At 49.4% G+C, this 23,938-nt stretch overlaps 1 protein-coding gene across 1 annotated transcript; it reads left to right on the top strand.

The window, feature by feature from the left end:
- The first annotated feature begins 2,494 nt into the window (after window positions 1-2,494).
- LOC133362795 (lysophosphatidylserine lipase ABHD12-like) lies at window positions 2,495-21,982 on the top strand. Its single transcript, XM_061581742.1, has 13 exons — window positions 2,495-2,914; window positions 5,560-5,684; window positions 6,824-6,932; window positions 8,841-8,960; window positions 9,705-9,735; window positions 10,979-11,024; window positions 13,787-13,916; window positions 14,483-14,520; window positions 15,243-15,322; window positions 17,239-17,321; window positions 17,670-17,876; window positions 18,950-19,038; window positions 19,611-21,982. The coding sequence occupies exons 1-13, from the start codon at window positions 2,898-2,900 to the stop codon at window positions 19,616-19,618; spliced, it is 1,083 nt and encodes a 360-aa protein (XP_061437726.1). The 5' UTR covers window positions 2,495-2,897; the 3' UTR covers window positions 19,619-21,982.
- Window positions 21,983-23,938: the final 1,956 nt, after the last annotated feature.

Below are 23,938 nucleotides of genomic sequence, written 5' to 3'. Positions count from 1 at the left end.
ATTCAATTACAGATCATATCCAGTTAAAAATGATAAAACTGCTAGACGAAGGCCTGTCCGTATGCTGTTTTCGTCTATAGCAGTGTTCTTCACTATATCAGAGCGGGGGGCGTGGGGGGTGGCACGTCCACCGATAAGACGTCGACAGGCGAGAGGACCGCCACGCGATTTGAAACCCATCGGGAGGTTTTGACAGCAGCACCAGGCACGCGCACGTGGCAATGAAGAACGCTGCTCTCGGAGGGAGGGTGGGGGAGGTGTGTGTGGTCATACTTCGCCACGCTGGTCAATGCAGGTTTTGTGAAGTTGTCGGGAGCCGGGGCAGGATCGGTTCAGGTATCACTCGCCACCCATGTTCGCCGTGATCGGGCATAACACCTCGGGTTGACGCGGCGTTCATAGTGCAAGCGAGCAAAGCACAACACCACCGCTCCATACGTGGGATTATTCGAGAGTTGCGATATTTCAGCTGCTGGGCTATCATGGATAAGAGTAATTGCGCAACACCAATACACGAGATTGCGTCAACAAGTTTCGTACGCAATCCCGTATATTGCGTTGCAGTCTTTGTTCACTAATCACCGAACAATGTTGCCTGTGTTCCAGCCGCGCGCGGCTGTATTTGCAGACACGAGGATTGTGTTACGTGCAGCGATCGTTTGCCGTTGTTTAGGCGGAACATAAAATAAACTGCAAGTTAAGATCTTCAATAAACGTTGGACTACGAACACGCGTTCTTGACCACGTCTTGTGTGGCTGAATCACGCGCCCGACAATGCAAACCAGCACGGTGTGGAGATGCCGAGGGTAACATCAACGTGCGGATTCATATCATCTGTCCCCTTCTGTGTGGGATAGAGCGTTTCCCCCTTCACACACGCGGGGTCTCTGCGGTTTTCCTCCCACGTGCAGTATAGTCGCTCATTCATTGGCTGAAAGCGGCTCACTATATCGAGAGCGTCGCAGAGCTTGGGCAACTTGTTGGCAGCGGCGGCTCACCTTGCCTGGCCACCGATGCCTTCCAAACCTGCCCGGCGGTTCCTGCCTCGCGATTTCGAGATGGCAACACGCGCGGACGGCCGCAGACTTCGTAACACACATGGAATCGAAGACGACGCGCTCCATCGCAAAGCCATCGCAGAGGGCGCCGCGTCTCACTGGCGGATGGAGCCACCAGGGGCCGCTTGTCGTTTCGTGGCTTTGCCCAATGAATCCAAGCACATGCATGTTGCCTGCACGTGGCACACGCATGTTGCCTGCACGTGGCACACGCATGTTGCCTGCACGTGGCACACGCGTGGGGAGGTTTTTTTAAAATCCTTTATATTAAGTTCGCTTGCTTGCTTAGGACCGTGCAAATCTTTCGGTCGTCGTTTAACCCACTTCCCGTGATCCAATCGAGCTGACATTTTACACACAGACTCGTTGTGCGTGACAATGTTCGTGAAAGTTTTTTTTACAAAATTTTACACTTTTTAGGACAAATATTATATTTAATTACCAATTGCTTAATGGTGCAATGCAATCATCTAACCCATAGGTAGCAGCCATCTCAAGCCAGAGGACGAGAGGACTCTAGCCGCCACGCATATAAAGGATTTATAGTGAAACACATTTTAGAATCAACATCACGCCGTTATGGTATTTTTTTGGCTGCTGCAAATGTATAAATGTCCACACGATCGTAAGCCACTTTAATTTTGGGCCAACGGGTGTGACAGCCAAGAAGAAGAAACAGAGAGAGAGAGCTACGGTAGCAGCACCCGTGTGGAGTATACACAGCGGTGGGGTGAAGTAGTCGCGAATCGGCGCCTTGTTTACGTGACAAAGCCCTTACTAATTGGCTGTGTCGGGTGGTGGAGGGTTACGACACATTTATATTCTTAGGTTTTTTCGGAAAAAAACCTAAGAATATGAATCCTTGCAGTCACGAAAGCTTCAAATCTAGGACACATTATACTTACGCGATCGAACCCCAAAAAAAACCTTTATTATGAATAATATTGGTCGCGAAAGCCTGCTACGAATTAAACCTGAGTGTGTGTGTGGATGAGGGCCCTTACCCACTGGTAACAAAAATTAAATCGTTGCAGGGTCTGCGCCTTGGTAATTTTATAAATCGTTGCAGGGGCTGCGCCTTGGTAATTTTATAAATCGTTGCAGGGTCTGCGCCTTGGTAATTTTTTAAATCGTTGCAGGGGCTGCGCCTTGGTAATTTTTTTAAATCGTTGCAGGGTCTGCGCCTTGGTAATTTTATAAATCGTTGCAGGGTCTGCGCCTTGGTAATTTTTTAAATCGTTGCAGGGTCTGCGCCTTGGTCATTTTTTAAATCGTTGCAGGGGCTGCGCCTTGGTAATTTTTTTAATCGTTGCAGGGTCTGCGCCTTGGTAATTTTTTAAATCGTTGCAGGGTCTGCGCCTTGGTCATTTTTTTAGTCGTTGCAGGGGCTGCGCCTTGGTAATTGTTTTAGTCGTTGCAGGGGCTGCGCCTTGGTAATTTTTTAAATCGTTGCAGGGGCTGCGCCTTGGTAATTTTTTAAATCGTTGCAGGGGCTGCGCCTTGGTCATTTTTTAAATCGTTGCAGGGGCTGCGCCTTGGTCATTTTTTTAATCGTTGCAGGGTCTGCGCCTTGGTAATTTTTTAAATCGTTGCAGGGTCTGCGCCTTGGTCATTTTTTTAGTCGTTGCAGGGGCTGCGCCTTGGTAATTGTTTTAGTCGTTGCAGGGGCTGCGCCTTGGTAATTTTTTAAATCGTTGCAGGGGCTGCGCCTTGCTAAAAAAATATGTTAATTTCGAGGTTGCCATGGGGACGGGCCTAGTTCAGCCGTCGACGCCTCCGCCTTCGCCTGAAGGCTCCGCCCGCCGTCAGCGTCTCGCGCCCGGCGCCCTCAGTTCCTGATGCGGCGAGAACGAATGTGAGTCTCGGCGACCCCCCTCTTAAGCGCAATTGTTGAGAAAAGGAAAATGTATTTAAGATCGACGAGGGATGTGGATGTGTGCGCGTGTTTTATTAATTTTATTTGACACCGACCGGCGGGGCCCAAGTAGGCGAGAGAGTTTGCGGCCTTTGCGAACAGAGTTGAGGAACGCGGAAGGTTGCCGCTGTTTTGTCATTTGTTGTTGTTGTCGAGGATGTTGTTGTTGTTGTTGCCTCTCCGTCCTTAATGTACATCGCGTGAATATATACATGTGTCGATAAACCCGCCACCACCCGACACAGCCGATTAGTAAGGTTTGTCGCGTGAACAGAACGTGTAATTCGTTACCAGTACGGCAACACCGGTTGCGTGTTGGAGGGCAAAGCCGCAACATTTTCAATCCAAGTTCGACGTTTCGGTTGTAATCACAGGCGACACGTCGTACTCGGGTTGTAAATGTTGTGGATTTGCTCTCCGATACAGCGGCGTGTTGGAGAGCAAAGCCACAACATTTACGATCTAAAGTTCGACGTTTCGCCAGTAATTGCAACCCGCTTCATCAGGCGATAGCCACACCATTATGCAAATGAGTTTAAAGTGTAACAGCTGTATGAGAAACATTTTCATTTAAAGCTTTCGTGACTGCAGGGATTCATATTCTTGGTTCTTTCGGTAAAGTCACGTAGAAGGGAAATAATAAAATAATAAAAATCCATAAAAAATTATCACGACGTTTCGACTGCAACACAAGCAATCATCGTCAGGTGTGAAATCCACAGCAAATTTTCTTGCTGTGGATTTCACACCTGATGATGATTGCTTGTGTTGCAGTCGAAGCTGTATGAGAGTTGTATGAGAATTGTTTATATTTGTGGTGTTTTGACATTCTGAGCGGGCGCGGTTGTGACGAGGTGCGTGCCGCGTGTGTGTGTCGCGTGTTTATTTATCAAGTCTTGTTAACTTATACATATCGATGCGCAGCTTCAACGTATGTTGTTGTGTATACCGCGGCTATTTTGTTGTTGTGCCATAACCAGCGAACATTAGCGTAAAGAAAGGCAAACGTAGCGTGTTTTACTGTCGTGTCAACACGACGGGACGTGCAGTGCACATTGCGAGTGGCGTCTTTTGCCTTTAGATTAACCTTGGGGAGAACCCGTTGAGATAATTTGGTATTGATTTTTAAAAATTAGCTTCGTAATTTTCCTTTATTTTGCTCGATTAAGTGCAGGGTGGAAGGCATTCGTTGATTTAAAATGTGTGTGTCTCTCTCTATCGCTTCTGAGCAGCTGATTGAACGTCGTGTGAAAGTGATCTCTTATCTCTTGCATAGAAGTGTTAAATAGTTACAGAGGTGATAAGCGTGCAGAGGTGATAAGTGTGCAGAACTCTTGGCATTCGTGGCAGAGGTGGTAGAGGCTTTGAAGTAATTCGTTGTTTTCTCCAGAATTATCATTTTGATGGAGTGTTTCGAAACGTATCAGGGCTCTAGGGCTATTCTGGTAATCGTTGTGTGGATTAATTAGAATCTACTTGTAACGTGTATGCATTACAGTACTCGCATTAAGACATGCCATTTAAGAGAGAGAATGAGGATAGTTTTTTTTTATTACGTTAAATAATTTCTCATGCCTCCAATTGAAATTCCGGGGTGTGAGACTGAGATCTTGTAATTGTTTGATGAACAGCACAAACGAATCTTTAGTCGATGTCTACGTGATTCACCGTCGTGCTATACGGCCACTTGTTCACAATAACCTCTGCCAAAACGAAAGGCTCCCGACCACACCCGTGTCATCATCGGGATCGTTTTGACCATACTTCACCGCGTTGGTCAACGCGAGTTGGTGAAATGGGGAGTGCCCTAAACGGAATTCGGATATTGGCCGACAACGCGAGCTTTGGGCTCGACATTTTAACTCGGGACGAGGGGTTTATTGCACAAAGCACGAATCACAATGCCACTGCCCCACCACCACCTTTGTTTCATATAAACTTGCAGCTAGCAGCTACGATACAATCTGCAGAATAAGCAAATGCTGTGAAAACCCAACACGTGTTGTATGCAGGTCCAACCGCCTTTTGCCTGTGTAACAATGGGCAATACGTGAAGTGACAAATGTATTCTTTAGTCTATTGTCAAATGTCATTGGGTCAGACCTCCCCTCCATACTGTCCAAACTTGAGTTTTCTACTTTATTCCAGTTCTTCAAGTAAAGCAGCAGTCAAGTATTCTGCCTATTGGACTCCCCTGCATGCTTTCACAACTTTCTTAATCGACCTTCGGGCTTTTGAAAAAGTGTCCATTCCACTTCTTTTTGCTGTTTCTGAATTGTTTCAATGAGACTTCTCTCCTCCTAAGCCTCCTTTAGAACTTCTTGCTCACTCTGTCTCGCCATCAGACTACTCTTTGTAATGTTTGTAGTTGTAACTTTTTGCCCTGGACATTTGTGAAAAAGAGCTTCACAGCTCATCGGATTCCTCCAGTCTAAACAAACATTTTCATTCATTCGGTGCCACGACTCACATCTCAAGAGCCTTCGAGTCTTCTTATGTCCTTTCTCATAGTCCAAGTTCCTGTTGCGTACAAAGCTGAGAATAATGGACCCCTCCCCCCCCCCCCCCCCATGATGTCTTCACAGGCACACTCGAGTGATGAAACATGCACGCAGATTTGTCCTGGTTATCCTGGGCTTCTACGTCCTTGTTCCGTTCATCGTCAAGCTGTTCCCCGCAATTGCAATGAAACTGGTCTTCAATAACTTCGGTGCGTGCCGGGCGCTTCTGATCCATGCGCGTGCTTTGGTTTACTGCCTTCACTTTCGCAGCTTGCAGGCCATGCATGCGCTGAGTAACCTTGTGCTGCACAGGGGACAGCTGCCGCTGAGGGTGCCATTTCAAAAGTTTGAGACGAGATGTAATGTAAATTGCTTATATTTTTGTAGAGCACTCTAAAACTGATTTTTGTGTTTTGTTCTTTCCCCACTCCTCCGAGTAGCACGGTTGGCTACGTACGGTGCAAAATAAGTTAAACATGCATGCAATATGCTCTGGCAAAAACAGCACTCTCTCGAAAACAATCACGAAGGGAATATTTGAATAATTGTAGCTTTTCCACCCTTATTAATAGACAAGTTCTTTTTAAAGGCATGTCATGAGATGAAACGAGTTAAATTTAGAAATCTCGAAGTCCCCGCAAATGATGCTGGCCATGTCACTTCATCTCTTCATCAACACTAGGAGTGCACTGGGTAGTTTTATGTCGTCAGTATTATTATTAACTGAATGTTTGGGTAAAATTTATGAAACACACTTTATGTGTGCATTTTCCATTTAGTTATCTAATAGTTGTGACTTGATTATGCCAATTCTGAGGATGTTCTAGATCGGCGATACGGGTCCAAATATTAGCCAAGTTTATTGTTAAACAAGAACATCTGACAACCAAATACTTAACCTTTTGGACCTCCCAAAATTGGGGGGCACATTTAAAAAATACATGTTTGTTTTGAAACCTAGACTACAAAAGTTTGCATCTGGGGGGTTTGAAGGGTGGTAGATCCAAATATTAAGATTATTCTCATGTACACGATTTTATGCACCTATCACAAGCCTGAAGAATCGATTTTAGTGGATTATTCGATATGTTGTTTTTCCCCTACTCTGCACCCATGTGTAATACAAAACCTGTGCTGTGCAAACGGTCATTCTCATTCCAAAGTCGCTCAGAATTGTTCAGGCTTTCTACCAGTTTCTGTAGCCCTTCAGAACTCACCAACAAAACTTCACAATCGGAATCGATTTTAGTGGACGATTCGATGTGTCACATGCTTACTGTGCACCCACGTATGTGCGTCTCTGTTGAACCGGGGGCTACGCCGTGCATGCGTATGTTTTATTTTTCAGTGCGCGTTCCAACCACGGAGCAACTGCTCGATCCAGAAACGCACTTCGGTCTCAACCACACGCGCAATTTCTACCTTCACCCGGAGAGTGGCGTAACCCTCGGTGTCTGGTACGTGATGCTCGCACACACAAGGCGCTGCGGTGGCGAGATGTTAACTGCCTCGCCTAGTATGCAGGAGGTCGTGGGTTTGATCCTGATCCTGACGCCTGCTGTGTATTTGGAGTTTGCATGTCTCTCTCTCCGCGGTCATGTGGATTTTTCTCTGGGTCCTACGGTTTTTTCCTCCACATTTAGAAACGTGCGTTTATGGTATTTGGCTGCTATAATTTTCCACGTGATAGGCCACTTCATTGGGCTATAATTTGTGACCAGATCTCTTCTAAAAAAGAGCTAGATAGCTTAGCGGGCCTTACCTGGTAATATAAAAAAAAATCTTAAAAAATTTCGATTTAAAGCTTTCGTGACTGCAGGGATTCATCTTCTTGGTTTTTCGGTAAAGTCATGTAGAAGGGAAATAATACAGCGTCTGAATGACGCTGTCTTTCCGACAGCCCTGTTCTTCACCTGAGGATGGCTGCTTGCGTTGTGGCCGAAACGTCATGAGAATTGTATTTTATTATGTTTATTTTTATTATTTTATTATTTCCCTATTTCGTTTTTACTCGCACCCACGTGGGAATTAACCATGTAAACTGCTATCGGGCTACGTGGTGGGCAGCGAAGTGAAGTGTTTAAAAATGTACTTTGGTCGATTGAGCCTTGAATTAGTGTATTTGGTATGGTGTATGAACAGCAGCAGCGCTGGTGAGACGAAGGCCTTCAGGCTTGTTGCTTGGCCACGCCATTCCCCTCTCTAGTGTGCCTTGCAGGCATTAATAGGCAATAGCTTACCGCACTTGCACCAGCAGTCTGTAAAGGCTACACAGAGGATCTTGGTCTTTTTTTTTTTTTATAAGTGAGGGTTGTACAGCTGGCAAGCCTGAGGGCCAGATGTATCCCACGGAGGCCTACTGAGCTACGGCTCGCCAAGAGATATGGCTCTCGAAGATATGTGAAGAGAAGCAGATTCGTGAGATGAAAGAAAGATGGACAAGGGATAGAGATGGGAGAGCTGTAGGCAAGAGATTGCCGAGTTGAAAGCGAGATAAACGAGAGAGATATGAGAGATCTTGAGACAAGAGGCACGCATTGGTAGTCACGTGCAGACGTTACGATGCCGTGTGACATCCTAACATTTGTACGCGTGACGTATCGCATCAAAAAGCCTGGCAGCACATGCCAATTATACCACCGGCAAATGTAGTTGAAGAACCCTGATACAAGTCATATTTACTCGTGATGGCAAGCTGCCGTGTGTGTGTTTAACACGCAGGCTTTCGCGACCAATATTATCCACATTCGAGGTTTTTTTTGGGTTAGATCGTGTAAATATAAATGTGTCGTTAATTCTGGCTGTCGCCTGATGATGCTGGTTGTAATTACCGGTGAAACATCGTGCTCGAATTGTGAATATTGTGGGTCTCCTCTCCCTACACACAAGCGGTGTGCTGAACTAGTAACTAATTGGCACGTTTTGTTCACGTGACAAACCTGACTAATTGGCTGTGTCGGGTGGTGGCGAGTTTAACGACGCATCTATATTTACGCAATATAACCCAAACCAAAAAAAACTTATGCCGTATGTGTGTGTGTGTTGTGGCGTTACGATTAGCGCGTTGCGCTATGATCCCGGCGACCTGAATTCGACTCCCGCTAATGGCCAACATCAGTGACGATTATTTGAACCGGTTCTGGGCCTCCCCTAGGTAGACTCAGCCTTAAATGAGTACCTGGTGCGATGTGTAAACATCACTACTGGAGAGACAATGGTTGCCGGGCATGGTGCTGGCCGCCCACCCCCTCGTGTGCCGTGTCGGCCTTCATAGGTGCTCGCTAACAGCGCTTGCCCCAACAGTCTGTTAAGGTTACACGGGGGGATCTTTGTCTTTTGTGTGGCTTTTGACTGGACGCTACCAGGCACACGGTGCCCGCCTCCCTTGGGCAGCAGGCTCGGGGCAAGGGCTCAGGCTGGTACGAGGACAGCCTGGGATCCGGTCGCCCCATCATCCTCTACCTGCACGGCAATGCGGCTTCGCGGTGAGACACCATGCGAACTGGAACCTCTCATGCGATCGGAATCGCCTCTTTGCACTCTTATCCACAAGCAGTGAAGAGTGCGCCAACAAACTGAAACCCCACTTCTTCGTTAACACTGCACTGGAGAGCAAGTGCAAGCAATTTGCGGGTTAATCACACTGATTGTATCAACCACTAGTACGTAGCCCTGCCTCTAGCCCAGTGGTTCTTAACCTGGGGTGCTTACACCCCTTGGGGGTGCGAGATGCCCTTTCCCGGGAGTGTGCGAGACATGGCCAGATTGTTTTATAAGGTAATCATCGAAAACATAAATTGCACACGGGCACGTAAGTACAAGTACTTGTGTCATCAAACCTATGTATTTATTAACATTTTACTATTGAGAACCACAGGGTTCTCTGTCTGTCTCAGCAGCTTTCTCTCTCTTATTTTCCTCCTGATGACGATCGCTTGTGTTGTGACCGAAACGTCGCAGTTTTTGCTTATTTTATTTCTATTAATTTGAACCTATCTACGTGACTTTACCGAAAGACCCAAAGTATATGAATTCCCGCAGTCACGAAAGCTGTAAGTCAAGATTTCAAGTCCTTTCATCTCCTTCAATAACAAAGCTTCAAACTCGTGTCAGACACCCTGGGACACAGGCTACGTACATATTTACGGGGCAAGACCGGTTTATTTTTTGGATTGCCCCTTCCTGTGATCTCTCCCAGTTGACACGGCCTGTCGTCCTTTCTCTCCTAGGGCTGGAGCGTACCGAGTGGAACTCTACAAGGTAGCGTGCTAAAGCGGTTGGCAGCTAATCTGTGCCCGCTGTGATCCTTGAAAACTTTGCATAATTTGTTGATTCATAATTACCGCTGCCAGACTTCTCGCAGACACTTGTAAACAAGAACACGTCGCACCGGTACTGCCATCTCCTCCACTGTCTCCGCACTCCAGTCCTGGATGATCTTGCAGAATGCACCCATCATCTTCAATATCCTTCCATGCAATCATCCCTGCCTACCTCTTCCCTCTCATCTCACTTTACTCCCCTCCACGCATTCTCCTACCTATCTCCTCTCATCTCACGCTACTCCACACACTCTCATACCTATCCCCTCTCATCTCACGCTACTCCACACACTCTCCTACCTCTCCCCTCTCATCTCGCGCTACTCCACACACTCTCCTACCTCTCCCCTCTCATCTCACTCTACTCCCCTCCACGCACTCTCCTACCTCTCCTCTCTCATCTCACTCCACTCCCCTCCACACATTCTCCTACATTTTCCCTCTCATCTCACTGTACTCCCCTCCACGCACTCTCCTACCTCTTCCCTCTCATCTCACTCCACTCCCCTCCACACACTCTCCTACCTCTTCCCTCTCAACTCACTCGACTCCCCTCCACGCACTCTCCTATCTCTCCCCTATCATCTCACTCTACTCCCCTCCACGCACTCTCCTACCTCTCCCCTCTCATCTCACTCTACTCCACACACTCTCCTACCTCTCCCCTCTCATCTCACTCCACTCCCCTCCACACACTCTCCTACCTCTTCCCTCTCAGCTCACTCGACTCCCCTCCACGCACTCTCCTATCTCTCTCCTCTCATCTCACTCTACTCCACTCCACGCACTTTCTTACCTCTCCTCTCTCATCTTACCCCCCCCTCCATACACTCTCTCAGCTCCAGCAACCAGTCAATCTTTCACTCAGCAGGAGGTCACTCATTCTCTTCTGCTGCCCTCCGTCTGGAAATCCCTTCCCCCAGCCATCTGTGTTGTCGGCTCCCTGCCCCCTGTTCATGTCTAGCCTCAATATTCTCAATTGTCTCCTGCCGATGACCGACTGCTTTTCTACAAAATACATTTTCCCAATGTTTCTTTACAGGATCTTGAGATGCGGTAATATTTTTGACGCTACGTAAATCCAATTTGTATTTTAGCGCTTTATAAATAATGTCAATAAACTTAAACCAAGTTTCCAGTTCACTCTCATCGTGACTTCTAAACCTCTCTCGTCTCTGCAGGTCATAAGTGCTCTTGATTATCACATCGTGGCTGTGGATTACAGAGGTAATGCCAGCTTGCATTTTTTCCGAATGATCGTCGCACGCAACACAAACGCGCATGCGGTGGTGCACACCTGTGACGTTGGCACTTGGAGGCATGCGTCGGCGGTACGGATTTGATTTGAGAATATTCCAAATCCACTGGGCTGTGAAATGGCAGCACAGAAAATGGGTTCTTTACCTATCTCTTAGGTAGTTAACATCTTGCCACGGTGGCTATGAGATGTTAACTACCTCGCTTGGTATACAGGAGGTCGTGGGTTCGAATCTGGACCCTGACCCCTGCTGTATATTTGGAGTTTGCATGTCTCTCTCTCCCCCCGTGGTCGCGTGGATTTTTCCCCGGGTTCTTTGGTTTTTATGCTCTTTGTTTTTTTTCGGTAAAGTCACGTGGGTTAATACTTTACCGAAAAAAACCAAAGAGTATGGATCCTTGCAGTCACGAAAGCTTCAAATCTTTGGTTTTTCTCTCCACATTGATAATAAACACACATTAGAGTATTTGGCTGCTATGTATTTCCACATGATGATAAGCCACTTCGTTGAGCTATCAGTGATTGCCAGGTCGCTTTTGAAAAAGAGCTATATAGCTAAGTGCGTCCTTACCTGGTAAAATAAAAATAGAGAAGTCCACCTTTGAGTGGTATCCCTTCGTAAGCTCAGTGGGTTTTTTGTATTATTGGTTTCCTCGAATATAATCACCCCCTCCTCAACCCCCCACCTCGCTTAATCAAATTGGCCAAACATCAAAATCAAGGACCCTCCTGAGAAAGAGTCTTGAGACTCAAGCGAGGCTTCCGTGGACAACCAAATTACGTTAATAATTCCACGCTGAAATTACAGCAGCCCGTAGTCCTGCTCTAGGCACTAACGGTGGAACGATGCATCAAATCATCCTGTTAATATCTATTCTACAACTCGCAATAACTGCATCGATTCACTTGTGCACGTATCGATGTGTTTCGATCCGTACACCTTGTATGTAATGGGTTAACTTGACCCCGCCATGCGCTAGTGGCACGACTATTCACCGCAGTGTTTGAAAACGAATCAATCCTTTAATCGACTCGCGATCATTCATCGTGAGAATTCCTGAAATCACTGGGGTGGAGGGGCTGGGGGGGGTAGGGCGTTGGGAAGTTGTAACTTTTCATTCTCTCCAGAACACGTGGGCTCTCCCTCCCTCCACTCCCTCCTTCCCTCCCCACTGCCATCCCCCCATCTCTCGTTCCTCACCATGCCCTCATTCCCCCCCCCCCCTCCCACCAACTGCCATCTCTCATTCCTCACTGTGCCCTCATTCCACCTCCCCCTACTCCCACCAACTGCCATTTCTCATTCCTCACCGTGCCCTCATTCCACCCCCCCCCCTCCTACTCCCACCAACTGCCATCTCTCATTCCTCGCCGTGCCCTCATTCCACCTCCCCCCTCCTACTCCCACCAACTGCCATCTCTCATTCCTCACCGTGCCCTCATTCCACCTCCCCCCTCCTACTCCCACCAACTGCCATCTCTCATTCCTCGCCGTGTCCTCATTCCACCTCCCCCTCCTACTCCCACCAACTGCCATCTCTCATTCCTCCCCGTGCCCTCATTCCACCTCCCCCTCCTTCCTACTCCCACCAATTGCCATCTCTCATTCCTCACCGTGCCCTCATTCCACCTCCCCCCCTCCTACTCCCACCAACTGTCATCTCTCATTCCTCGCCGTGCCCTCATTCCACCTCCCCCTGCTCCCACTAACTGCCATCTCTCATTCCTCACCGTGCCCTCATTCCTCCTCCCCCTCCTCCTACTCCCACCAACTGCCATCTATCATTCCTCACCGTGCCCTCATTCCACCTCCCCCTCCTACTCCCACCAACTGCCATCTCTCATTCCTCGCCGTGCCCTCATTCCCCCCCTCCTACTCCCACCAACTGCCATCTCTCATTCCTCACCGTGCCCTCATTCCCCCCCCCCCCTCCTACTCCCACCAACTGCCATCTCTCATTCCTCGCCGTGCCCTCATTCCCCTCCTCCTACTCCCACCAACTGCCATCTCTCATTCCTCGCCGTGCCCTCATTCCCCCCCCTCCTACTCCCACCAACTGCCATCTCTCATTCCTCACCGTGCCCTCATTCCACCTCCCCCCTCCTACTCCCACCAACTGCCATCTCTCATTCCTCGCCGTGCCCTCATTCCCCCCCCTCCTACTCCCACCAACTGCCATCTCTCATTTCTCACCGTGCCCTCATTCCCCCCCCTCCTACTCCCACCAACTGCCATCTCTCATTCCTCACCGTGCCATCATTCCACCCCCCCTCCTACTCCCACCAACTGCCATCTCTCATTCCTCACCGTGTCCTCATTCCCCCCCCTCCTACTCCCACCAACTGCCATCTCTCATTCCTCACCGTGCCCTCATTCCCCCCCCCTCCTACTCCCACCAACTGCCATCTCTCATTCCTCACCGTGCCCTCATTCCCCCCCCTCCTACTCCCACCAACTGCCATCTCTCATTCCTCACCGTGCCCTCATTCCCCCCCCCCCTCCCTCCTACTCCCACCAACTGCCATCTCTCATTCCTCACCGTGCCCTCATTCCCCCCCCTCCTACTCCCACCAACTGCCATCTCTCATTCCTCACCGTGTCCTCATTCCACCTCCTCCCTCCTACTCCCACCAACTGCCATCTCTTATTCCTCACCATGCCCTCATTCCACCTCCCTCCTACTCCCACCAACTGCCATCTCTCAATTCCTAAACCACGTGTGCCGGGCAGGGTGGGGCGACTCGGTGGGCTCCCCGTCGGAGGTCGCCATCACGGAGGACGCCCTCGCCACGTACAAGTGGATTGTTGCGCGGAGCCAGAAGAGCCCCCTGTTCGTGTGGGGACACTCGCTCGGCAGCGGGTACGCCGGTGGTGATGACAATAATCATGATGATGATGAGGAAGACAAATCACGCACCCGCATGGATTTTGTAATTGCTTTCCACCGTGTTGATCCTTTAACTGTGATTGATCATCTAGGCACGGTGGTTGCCACGTTGACGAGATTTTAACTGTCTCGCCTGGTATGCAGAAGGACATGGGTTCGATCCTGAAAGGACCAACCCTGTGATCAATTTGGCTGGGCTTTACTGAGGGCAAGTCCCCTAACGGCAATACATTGGCCTTCACTTATGGAGAGTTATTGTGACCCCAATTTACAGACAGACAGACATATAGAGGTTTGAACTTTGTTTGAAACGTCTTCATAAATGAGTTTCAATGAAACGACCAAGTGCATGTCTATCCATGGATCGCCTAAACTCAGTGTTTAGATTTTGAAATTGAGGCGTTTTTTTACTGGAAGCCAATGCAATTCTTTTTTTCCCATTTTACCGATGTGATGTGATCATATTTCCTTCCCCCGTATTCTTTGTGCAACAGAGTTGTCGAGTTGTAATAGCTAACTGTTGTCTTATTTTGTAACAGGGTTGCCACGAACCTGGCTCTTCAAATCAACAAGGAAGGTAAGACTTTCTCACTTCCTACTCGTTTGATACAAATGCGATCTCACACACACACATTCACCTTCACACAGTGTTAGGGTTGTTGCACAACTGCCCGTTAAAACCGGGAACTGTTTCCGGAATCGGTCACCAGCTCCCAGATGCTACGAACCGCCGGTTATTGTTTCCGGTGGAGTTTTAGTCGCGAATGCACCGATTGGCATACGCAGGCGTACGTAGATTCGGGAGATGGAATGGAACTTCGCGACCTCTTGATTGCGAGTACAGTGCGCTGCTGAGCAATACACCACTGTGGCAGCTCCCTTTGTTTCAGATGCTCTTCTGCGGCCGTCTGGAATGCTCTTCCCTCCGATATTAGGAAGCCACTGGAGCTATGTGATTTTAAATATAGATTGAAAACTCATTTTTATAGAACTGCTTTTTGTGTTTAGTTTGTTGTCCTTCCCCAAACCTCCGATGAGCACGGTTGGCTACGTACGGTGCGAAAGAAGTTCAACATACACACATATTTGGGGCAGCGAGCCCCCTCCCCATCTTTCTATCCCCTGCTTTTCATAACCGGTTTGGCTTACGTCGATGGTATTTACGTGCGTCACAACGTGATGTAACGGGCCCGTGCATTGCCTCCGCAAAACTAAAGAACAAACATACATTGTCATGGCAATATATATTGGTTTTTTTTATTGACCATGCTGTTACCAAAATGTGTGGAACGTGCCCAGGTGGGCGGCTGGATGGCCTCGTCCTGGAGTCTCCGTTCACGAATCTGCGCGATGAGATCAGGAACCATCCCATGAGCCTGGTGAGCATCAAAGACAAATACAACCCCGTTTAGCCTTAACAGACTGTAGGGGCAAGTGCTGTTAACGAACACCTATGAATGCCGGAACGGTACACGAGGGGGTGGGTGGCCAGCTCTATGCCTGACCGCCTTTATCTTCGTAGTGGCAATGTTTACACACTGCACCAGGTACTCATTACAGGCTGAGTCGACCTAGGGGAGGCCCATGACCTGGATGAACCACCCCATGAGCCTGGTGAGCATCGAACACACTGCCACCTCCGCTCCCCCGTTTACGATTTATTCGGCGATGCTGCTGCCGATACTGCCGCGTTGGCAGCGGTGCACGAGCACGATTATTTAACAACAGGGAAAAAACACTCGACACGCTCGTCAATAACCACTGTGGCCTGACACTTTTTTTTTGTGACAGGTGACGATTCGGGCGATAGTCATTCTGTGTTACACCTCCGCTGAGCGTGTTGCTGCATACTCAGCTAAGGTTGGGATGTTGTCGTTGTCATCGTCGTCATATCTGGGATGGAGCACCCGGTTGCTTCGTCACTACGCTCGATAGAATTCAACATCGAGTAGCTGTCGGGATGCTTGATGATCAAGCACTCGCTGATTCGTTCACTCTGGTGGCCACTCGCTTACCGGCGGTCAGTTGCCTCCGTAGTACTCTGCCGTTGCTACTGCCGTGGTTATTGTTCCCGTGAACTTCACTCATTGGTTCCTCCTCACGTGTCGAGGACTCGGGTCTATCAGACATTGACTGTTTAGTCTCATCCACCGCTGTGTTCAACCACCGCAACACTGCAGGTTGCGACAACACACTCACCCGCTCCCCAACTTACTCACTCGCCCACCCACTCGCTCATTCACTCACCACTCACCCACCCACCCACTCCCTCACGCACGCATTCACTCACTCGCTCACTCATGCTTTCACTCACCCAAACGTCTCACACTCAACCCACTCACCACATTGCAGCTCACGACAGTTATTTATGCTTCTCCCCTCGCAATGCCCCACTTTGTAATGTCCTCCCGTTGTCTCTTTTGCAAATTTCGGATCATAACCCTGAGCAATTCAAGAAACGTGTTGACTCCTTAGACATTACACCTTCCACAGTGCCGTTTGTTGCTGGTCGCTTGGTGGTTTTTGTGTCCCTTGTGGGCTGCGCTCATCACCATCATCATCACGATCCATGGACAGATGTCCAATGTGCATTTCGTCATTTTGTTTCCACTTTTCTCTGTGTTGTGCCAACATGATCAAGTCGTGGCCGCATCTCTCCGGCACCAATCTCTTATGTGGTCCTCGTCAAGCCATTCTCTGTTAGCACTTCGTTTCGATTTAAAGCTTCTTTCGTGACTGCAGGGATTCATATTCTTGGTTCTTTCGGTAAAGTCACGTAGAAGGGAAATAGTAAAATAATAATAAAAACATAATACAATTCTCAGGACGGCTGCTTGCGTTGTGGCCGAAACGTCGTGAGAATTTTATGATGTTTTATTTTTATTCTTTTATTATTTCCCTTCTATGTGACTTTACCGAAAGAATCAAGAATAGGACTTCGTTTCTTTCCAGTTTCTTCCTTTTCATTTCCCTGTTGCCTATCCTACACGTGTGCCGATTTACTTCTCATCACTGCCTGCGTCGGGTCCTCATCAATGTGCAACCTTTTTCTTAGTTCTACGTTGGCCACTCTTTGGGTCCAGCTTGGATGCAGCATCGTTCCGTAGCAATACATTTCAGGAGCCGTGATATCAATGCGACTTGCCATTGTCAGTTGCTCTTTTGAACAAGTCTGGGCTACGTTACCTTTCCGTCCGTCGGAATCGATTGTGTTGCGATCTTTTTGCCCGAGTCATGGATCTCGGCCAATGAACCCTGTGCTCGTCCTGGTCTGTCCCTACCTCCACGCGTGCAGATCTACAGGTTCTTCCCAGCATTCGACTGGTTCTTCGTCAAACCCCTGGAGGACAACGGAATACGTTTTGCCATTGATGAAAAGTGAGTTTCAGTTCAAAGTCAAACCCTGAGCCGGTGGTGGAAATTCCACATTCCTATGTCGGGGGGTGAGGGGGGGAGGTGTGGTGGTTGAGTGGATCCATAGAACGACCAGAATGAGAATATTTGTTTAGGCTTGAGGAATCCGATGAGCTATAAAGCTCTTTTCACATGCCTCCAGTATATTCACGGATGTCCAGTCAACCGCCGTTGACCTCGCCGCAAAATGGTGCTCATTGTCTCGACCCCAGTGGGGCACGGCTGGCTACGTACGGCGCGAAAGAAGTTCGACATACATATGTACGTACATTCATGGGCTGAGATGAAACCTGCCACCCCGCCCCCACCTAGGCTGGTACACGTCACGAGCCGCCTGCTGGTGCTGCACTCGCGCGACGACCCGGTGGTGCCCTACCACATGGGCCACAAGCTGTACCTGCTGATGATGTTGGCGCGGCCCCAACACAGCGAAACGGTCCGCTTCGCGAGCTTCCCGGCGGCGTGCGGGTACCGGCACCAGCACATCTGGCGCGACCCCAGGCTGCCCGCCATCGTGCGGTACGGTGCCCTCCGTCGGTTTACAGCGGTCGAACAGAAGCGACGAGATCGCCCTCGCCTTGCGGATGCGAACTCCACCTAGGCTGGGTGCCCGGGGCTCTCTCTCAGACAGGCATTTTGAAGCCTCGTGGTTGAGAAATCAAAATTGGGCGTGTGGGTGGGTGTGGGGAGTGGTGGATCAGTGGGGGGGGGGGGGGGCGGCACAGCTGGTGCATCTGCCAGTCATCTCACGTCAGTCAACCGATGGCACCTGCTGGGTGTGTCCCGTGACCTTTCGGTGAGCCTCCGACACTTCACGTGGCCTGAAAGTGCACCTGGCCTGGCACAGGCGCCGTGGTGACGTCACCGTCACTTGGTGGCGATGGGCGGGGTATTGGAGCGGTGTAATAGTGGTTGGTGCACTGTTCTATTAACCTGGAGACCCCCGTTTCGATTCCTCAAAGCTGCTAACGTCAGGGATGAATCGTCTGAAACTGGTCCAGTGAGTAAAGTGAATCGGCGCTGATCAACGCAGCCTTAAATGAGTACCCGGTGCAGTGTGTAAACATCAGCACTGGGGAGACAAAGGCGGCCGGGCTTGGGGCTGGCAAGATCACTCCCTTATGCGCCATGATAGCCTTAATAGGTACTCGCTAACAGCGGTTTCAACAGCTTACTGTGTAGGCTGTACGGGGAGGGGGGCGGGTTTGCCTTGTGTAGGTGGGTAAGTGCGTGGGTGTATGGGTGCGCGAGTGCATAGATTTATATTGGTTAATATATATTGTAAAAAATCTTTATTTTGTTGAAAATAGGCAAAGTGGGGAAAGTTAATTGCCCCCCTTGAGCCAATATTGACGTAGGGTTACACTGACACCATCAACTCACGAGAGCTGAGATCCTGGCATAATCACGCGCGCTCTAAAGCCGGGTTCCGGCCCAGGATTTCTGCTGTGCCAGCTCAACGTTTTGAGCCACCTCACAAAGTAATTCATTTAACTTTTTCAACTTTCAATTATCCTTTACGAATGTCTACATTTCTCTGCACACGCGTTCAACGCAATCACCCTTCTCCATAACGACTGCCATCCCCACAGAAGCTTCGTCGAGAACACCAAGGAGAGTAACCGATTGGAGTGGAGGTGGGTGAAGGGTGAGGCTACCGCATGGACGTCTCCACCCTGCGGTGAGCAATAAACAAACTCTGCGTGATGCGGAGTTCGGCATCCGAACGGCACGGACCAACTCATGGGCTGCAAGCAACGTGCCCAGCAAACATTGGAGCAGGCGACCACCAGACCGCCTGGCTTCCATCTATCTCTAGACACACCTGAACAGAGAACCCACCACCACCACCAGACTGCCCGGCTTCCACCTTCCTGATGAGTACGGCCGTTTTGACAACCCACTGCAGGACAAGGGCCTCCCCATAGCGTGCGGGTCACGCAGGGCTGTGTAACCAGACCTCACCACGCTGATCAGTGCGGGCTGGTGGGACGGGGAGCATTGATGTGGGAGCATAGGCACGCAGTACAACGGTGGATTTTTGCTGCACCGTCCTCCTGATTCCGACAGCGTAGCCACGCAGCTGCCTGTAAAAGCCTGTTTAATGCATCACCAACGCCCATCCAAGCGCTGACATCTTGACAGATTCCCATCGCAGTCGAGGCCCTTGCTACTCGAACAACTGTCATGGTGTTCAGTGTGAAGTCGCTCAGTGTAACTCCGTGTGTGTGTGTGTGTGCGCGTGTGTCCTAGGTGTGTGAACTCGGGAGCACTGGGTGCCATGAGGGCTGGCGACTCCACGTTGACCCAGCTCTTGAACGCACTAACACACACACACGCACCCACACGCACCCACACGCACCCACACGCACCCACACGCACCCACACGCACCCACACGCACGCACACGCACCCACACACACGCACCCACACACTAACACACACACACGCACCCACACACTAACACGCACGCACTAACACACACATGGACAAGCACACGTCCACACGGGCAAACATGACCTGTATAACCTCAATAAGTTATTGGGGCTTTAAATTGTGTTCGCATGCACCTGCTAGGACTGGAAACGGCACACAAGGGCTCACGATGTGGTCAGCATCACGCCCGCCCACCTATCGACACGTGCACAACTAAAGCATACAAAGACACGACGTGATACGTGTACACAATGCACACATACATCCAGGAGCACAGATACACGTCGTGCACACAAGCACACGTGCTTGGGCATATCTGTGGTGCTTCGCTTTTAGGGAGGGCACGCCTCACGGAGCAGCACAGAGGGCAGCTTCAGCACCCGGTTAATGGGTGGACGCACTTTGCTAATGCTGGCTATTTTTTGCCGAGTGGACCTAGAGGGAGCTCCTCAGTTAGGTGTTGTTACAGGTTAATTATATATCGCCTCTGGTATCTGATTAGTGCGGCTGAGATGCTGGTAGTGATTGATAAATAGCGTAGCATCGGTTTTCGCAGCCTATATGATGATTCAAAAGATAAATTTTTTGGGTGAGACCACTCCGTCATGATCTGGCCTAAGTCAACGCTCGTGCAAGTGGCAAATTCACGTTCGATTTGTGGCCGGTGTCAACACGCTCTCACGACATATGCTTGACAAAATCATTACACAGCCGAACCGAAAAATCAAATTTTGAGCCGTGAATAAATTTCGTTTTATAAACGTTTTTTTAGTAATTTCGCCAGGCAAGGCCCACTGAAGCTATGCGCAGCTTCTTATTCAGAAGCGACCTGGCCATAGATGATAGCTCAACTGTGTGGCTTATCGCTTGAAAATGTACAGCAGCCAAATACTCCAAACGCGTGATGTTGATTCTAAATGTGGAGGGAAAAACCAGAGGGACCCGGAGAAAAATCCACGCGACCACGACGAGAGAGAGAGAGAGAGACACCGCAAACTCCAAATATACAGCAGGCGTCAGGGTCGGGATCGAACCCACGACCTCCTGTATACCAGGCGAGGTAGTTAACATCTCCTAGCCACCGTGATGATGAGAGAGACACGCAAACTCCAAATATAGAGCAGGGTCGGGATCGAACCCACGACCTCCTGCATACCAGGCGAGGTAGTTTACATCTCCTGGCCACCGTAATGATGAGAGAGAGACACGCAAACACCAAATATAGAGCAGGGTCTGGATCAAATCCACGACCTCCTGCATACCAGGCGAGGTAGTTAACATCTCGCCCAGGGGCCGTCTGAAATTGGTTTGGCCTTGTGTGGCCTGCGGACCGCTTGAGTTGAAGTTGTGGGTCACGTCTGGTCCAAGGGCGAGTAGCTTCCCCAACCCCTTGCTTCTGAAATGACGACAGCAGTAGAAGTCGGTTCCATCGATGACAGTCGATCAACACGACCGCGTGCTGACGTGGAGCTGGCAAGAGAAGCTCTTGCTGCTCGATCCGTGTTTGTGTGTGCCGTGGGGGTTTTTTTATTTTAATTACCAGAACCCCATCCCTTGCGGCCACGACTTGAAGAGGCGGTGTTGCGTGCCGCCGTGAAGCGTTCTCGAAGAGAATTTGTTCGTGAATTTGAGCGGCGAAGCCACAGTTTGTGGTGCTCGCCGTCTCCGACGCCTGTGAGAAAGAGCTTGGAAGCTCCAGCGGATTCCCCCGCGGTAAATGTTACGATCCTCAATTGTTACACGCTGCCTGCACGGCACTTGCTTGTTGTTTAAGTCCCGAAGCCGCTGGGCTCGACAAAGGTCGTACTCGCTACTTGTTGTTGACCCCTGGCGTTTTGCCGAGGTGTCGTTACTTTAAAAACCACTTTGTACTCTGTGGATGGAGGATGAAGTCGTTATTGGGAAAAGTGTTGAATGCGTTCAAATGCAGTTTTATTTCTATTATATATGACACGTAATCTAAAATGTACTGTTTCAACAATCACATGAGTTATTTATTTACAATATTACACTCGTGAGAAAAAAATGCATCAAAACAAGCGGTCTAAACATCCCCCCCCACCAGCCCCCCTGGCGATGATGAACACTGGTTTATGGTTTCTGTTTGTTAAATGATTTGTTACATATCCTTGGGCTTTCTGCAGGTTTCCTTTATAAACTGCCTCCACGGAAAACGACGTTGCCGCTCGACTCTGTGCCTCTACGACTCCTCTGTGCCTGTGCGACTCTGTGCCTGAAGGACTCTGAGCCTCTGCGACTCTGTGCTTGTACGACTCTTTGACTGCACGACGTCTCTGCCTGTACGACTCTGGGTCTGTACGTTCCGCGGCGTGTGGCGGTGTTTGCCAACTGGATGCTTTATAGCGAGAGTCGCTCAATTGCAACCCCCCTTATCAGCGCTGCCTAGCTTACTACATACCAATTCAGACATTGTTGGTCACCCCGTGCCCCTTGTGAATCTCAACGTTCATCCTACAAAGCAGAGGTGTGGACTCGAGTCATGTGACTTGGACTCGAGTCAGACTCGAGTCATGAATTTGATGACTTGAGACTCGATTTGGACTTGCATAACAATGACTTTGTCCCACCTCTGAGGTGTGGACTCGAGTCATGTGACTTGGACTCGAGTCAGACTCGAGTCATGAATTTGATGACTTGAGACTCGACTTGGACTTGCATAACAATGACTTTGTCCCATCTCTGCTACAAAGTCCCATCACAAGGGAGAAACACAAATAGACAATTACAAATCCCCGTATTGAAACGGCTGTGCGCCCCTATGGGCCTGACAAATCGGGTTTCCTGTACAAGATTGCGGGGTTAACCGTACGGGTTCACGCCTATGTAATTGCTTGATTATAATCGACTTTCACTGGTAGGAACCTCCTGGTTACACACAGCCCACAGGGGATTATTGTGTCCGTCGTGCAGGGAGGGGCTGGGTGGGGAGGGTGTGGGGGGGCTGGTCACCCCGTGGTGCCCTTATAAAACTCAACGTTTAACCTACTCACGCCGGCTTGTGCCCGCCCTCACAGTCGGGCATATTTGCGGAATACACCACGCCGCCGTTGACCCTGCCCATTAGCCGAGCAACCCAACGTTCCTACCAGCTCCCTCCGCAGGAATGTGTTTTGTAGGTTGATTGCTTGGGCCGCTTAAATTACGACAGCCACCCTTAACCCACATCCCGTCTCCTGAAGGCTGGAACCCCCCCCCCCCCCCATACAAGCCACGCCCAGTGCGATGCGGATGCCGTCACAGCCTAACCCATCGTATCCTGGCCAAATCCGATAAGCTATGAAGCTCTTTTTGCACACATGTCCAGTAGGGGCGCGTCAGCAACTTTTTGTTTAACCCGCTGTGTACCATGGGTAAAACGTTTCGGGTAATCATCCAGTCATGGATTCAAAAAAAGTGAATGTAGGGTTCGGAAAAACATTAACGCCAAACCTATTCTATGATATAAAATAAACCATTACAACTATTTAAATGTGTTTTTATTATACCAGGTAAGGTTTACTGAGCTCTTTTTCAGAAGCGACCTGACCGCAAGTGATAGCTCAATGAAGTGGCTTATCACGTGGAAAGTTTTAGCAGCCAAATACTCGAAACGCGTGATGTTTCTAAATGTGGAGGGAAAAACCGGAGGACCCAGAGAAAAACCGCACCACGACTCACTGGGAGAGAGACCCCGCAAACTTCAAATACACAGCAGCGGGCGTCAGGGTTGGGATCGAACGCACGACCTCCTGTAGACCAGGCGAGGTAGCTAACATGAAAAAATAAACTGGAGTGGTCAACATTTTTGGTTTTGCAAATTTAATATATCACAGTCATAGCACACATCTGACAGTTACAAAAAATAACAGTTTCACCTCTTAAGTCGTGTAAAATAGAAATACTTTTCAATTCTGGTTTTATGTACAATAGATAAATATGACGTTTCACACAATAATGTCATCACGGCCAGCGAACGGTACCGTACAATTGAACCGTTGAAAATAGAATTCCGTACCAAAGACACAGATCCCCCGTATAGCCTTAATAGGCTGGTGGGGCAAGTGCTGTTAGCGAGTAGCACCTATAAAGGCCGGCACCGCACACGAGGGGGTGGGTGGCCAGCAACCACGCCCGCCCGGCCGCCTT

Source organism: Lethenteron reissneri, chromosome 8 (assembly GCF_015708825.2).
Source record: "Lethenteron reissneri isolate LAM-NWPU_2019-01 chromosome 8, ASM1570882v1, whole genome shotgun sequence".
Classification (NCBI taxonomy): domain Eukaryota; kingdom Metazoa; phylum Chordata; class Hyperoartia; order Petromyzontiformes; family Petromyzontidae; genus Lethenteron; species Lethenteron reissneri.
The sequence above is the reverse complement of the archived record's forward strand: the minus strand, read 5'-3'. Positions and strand labels throughout refer to the sequence as shown.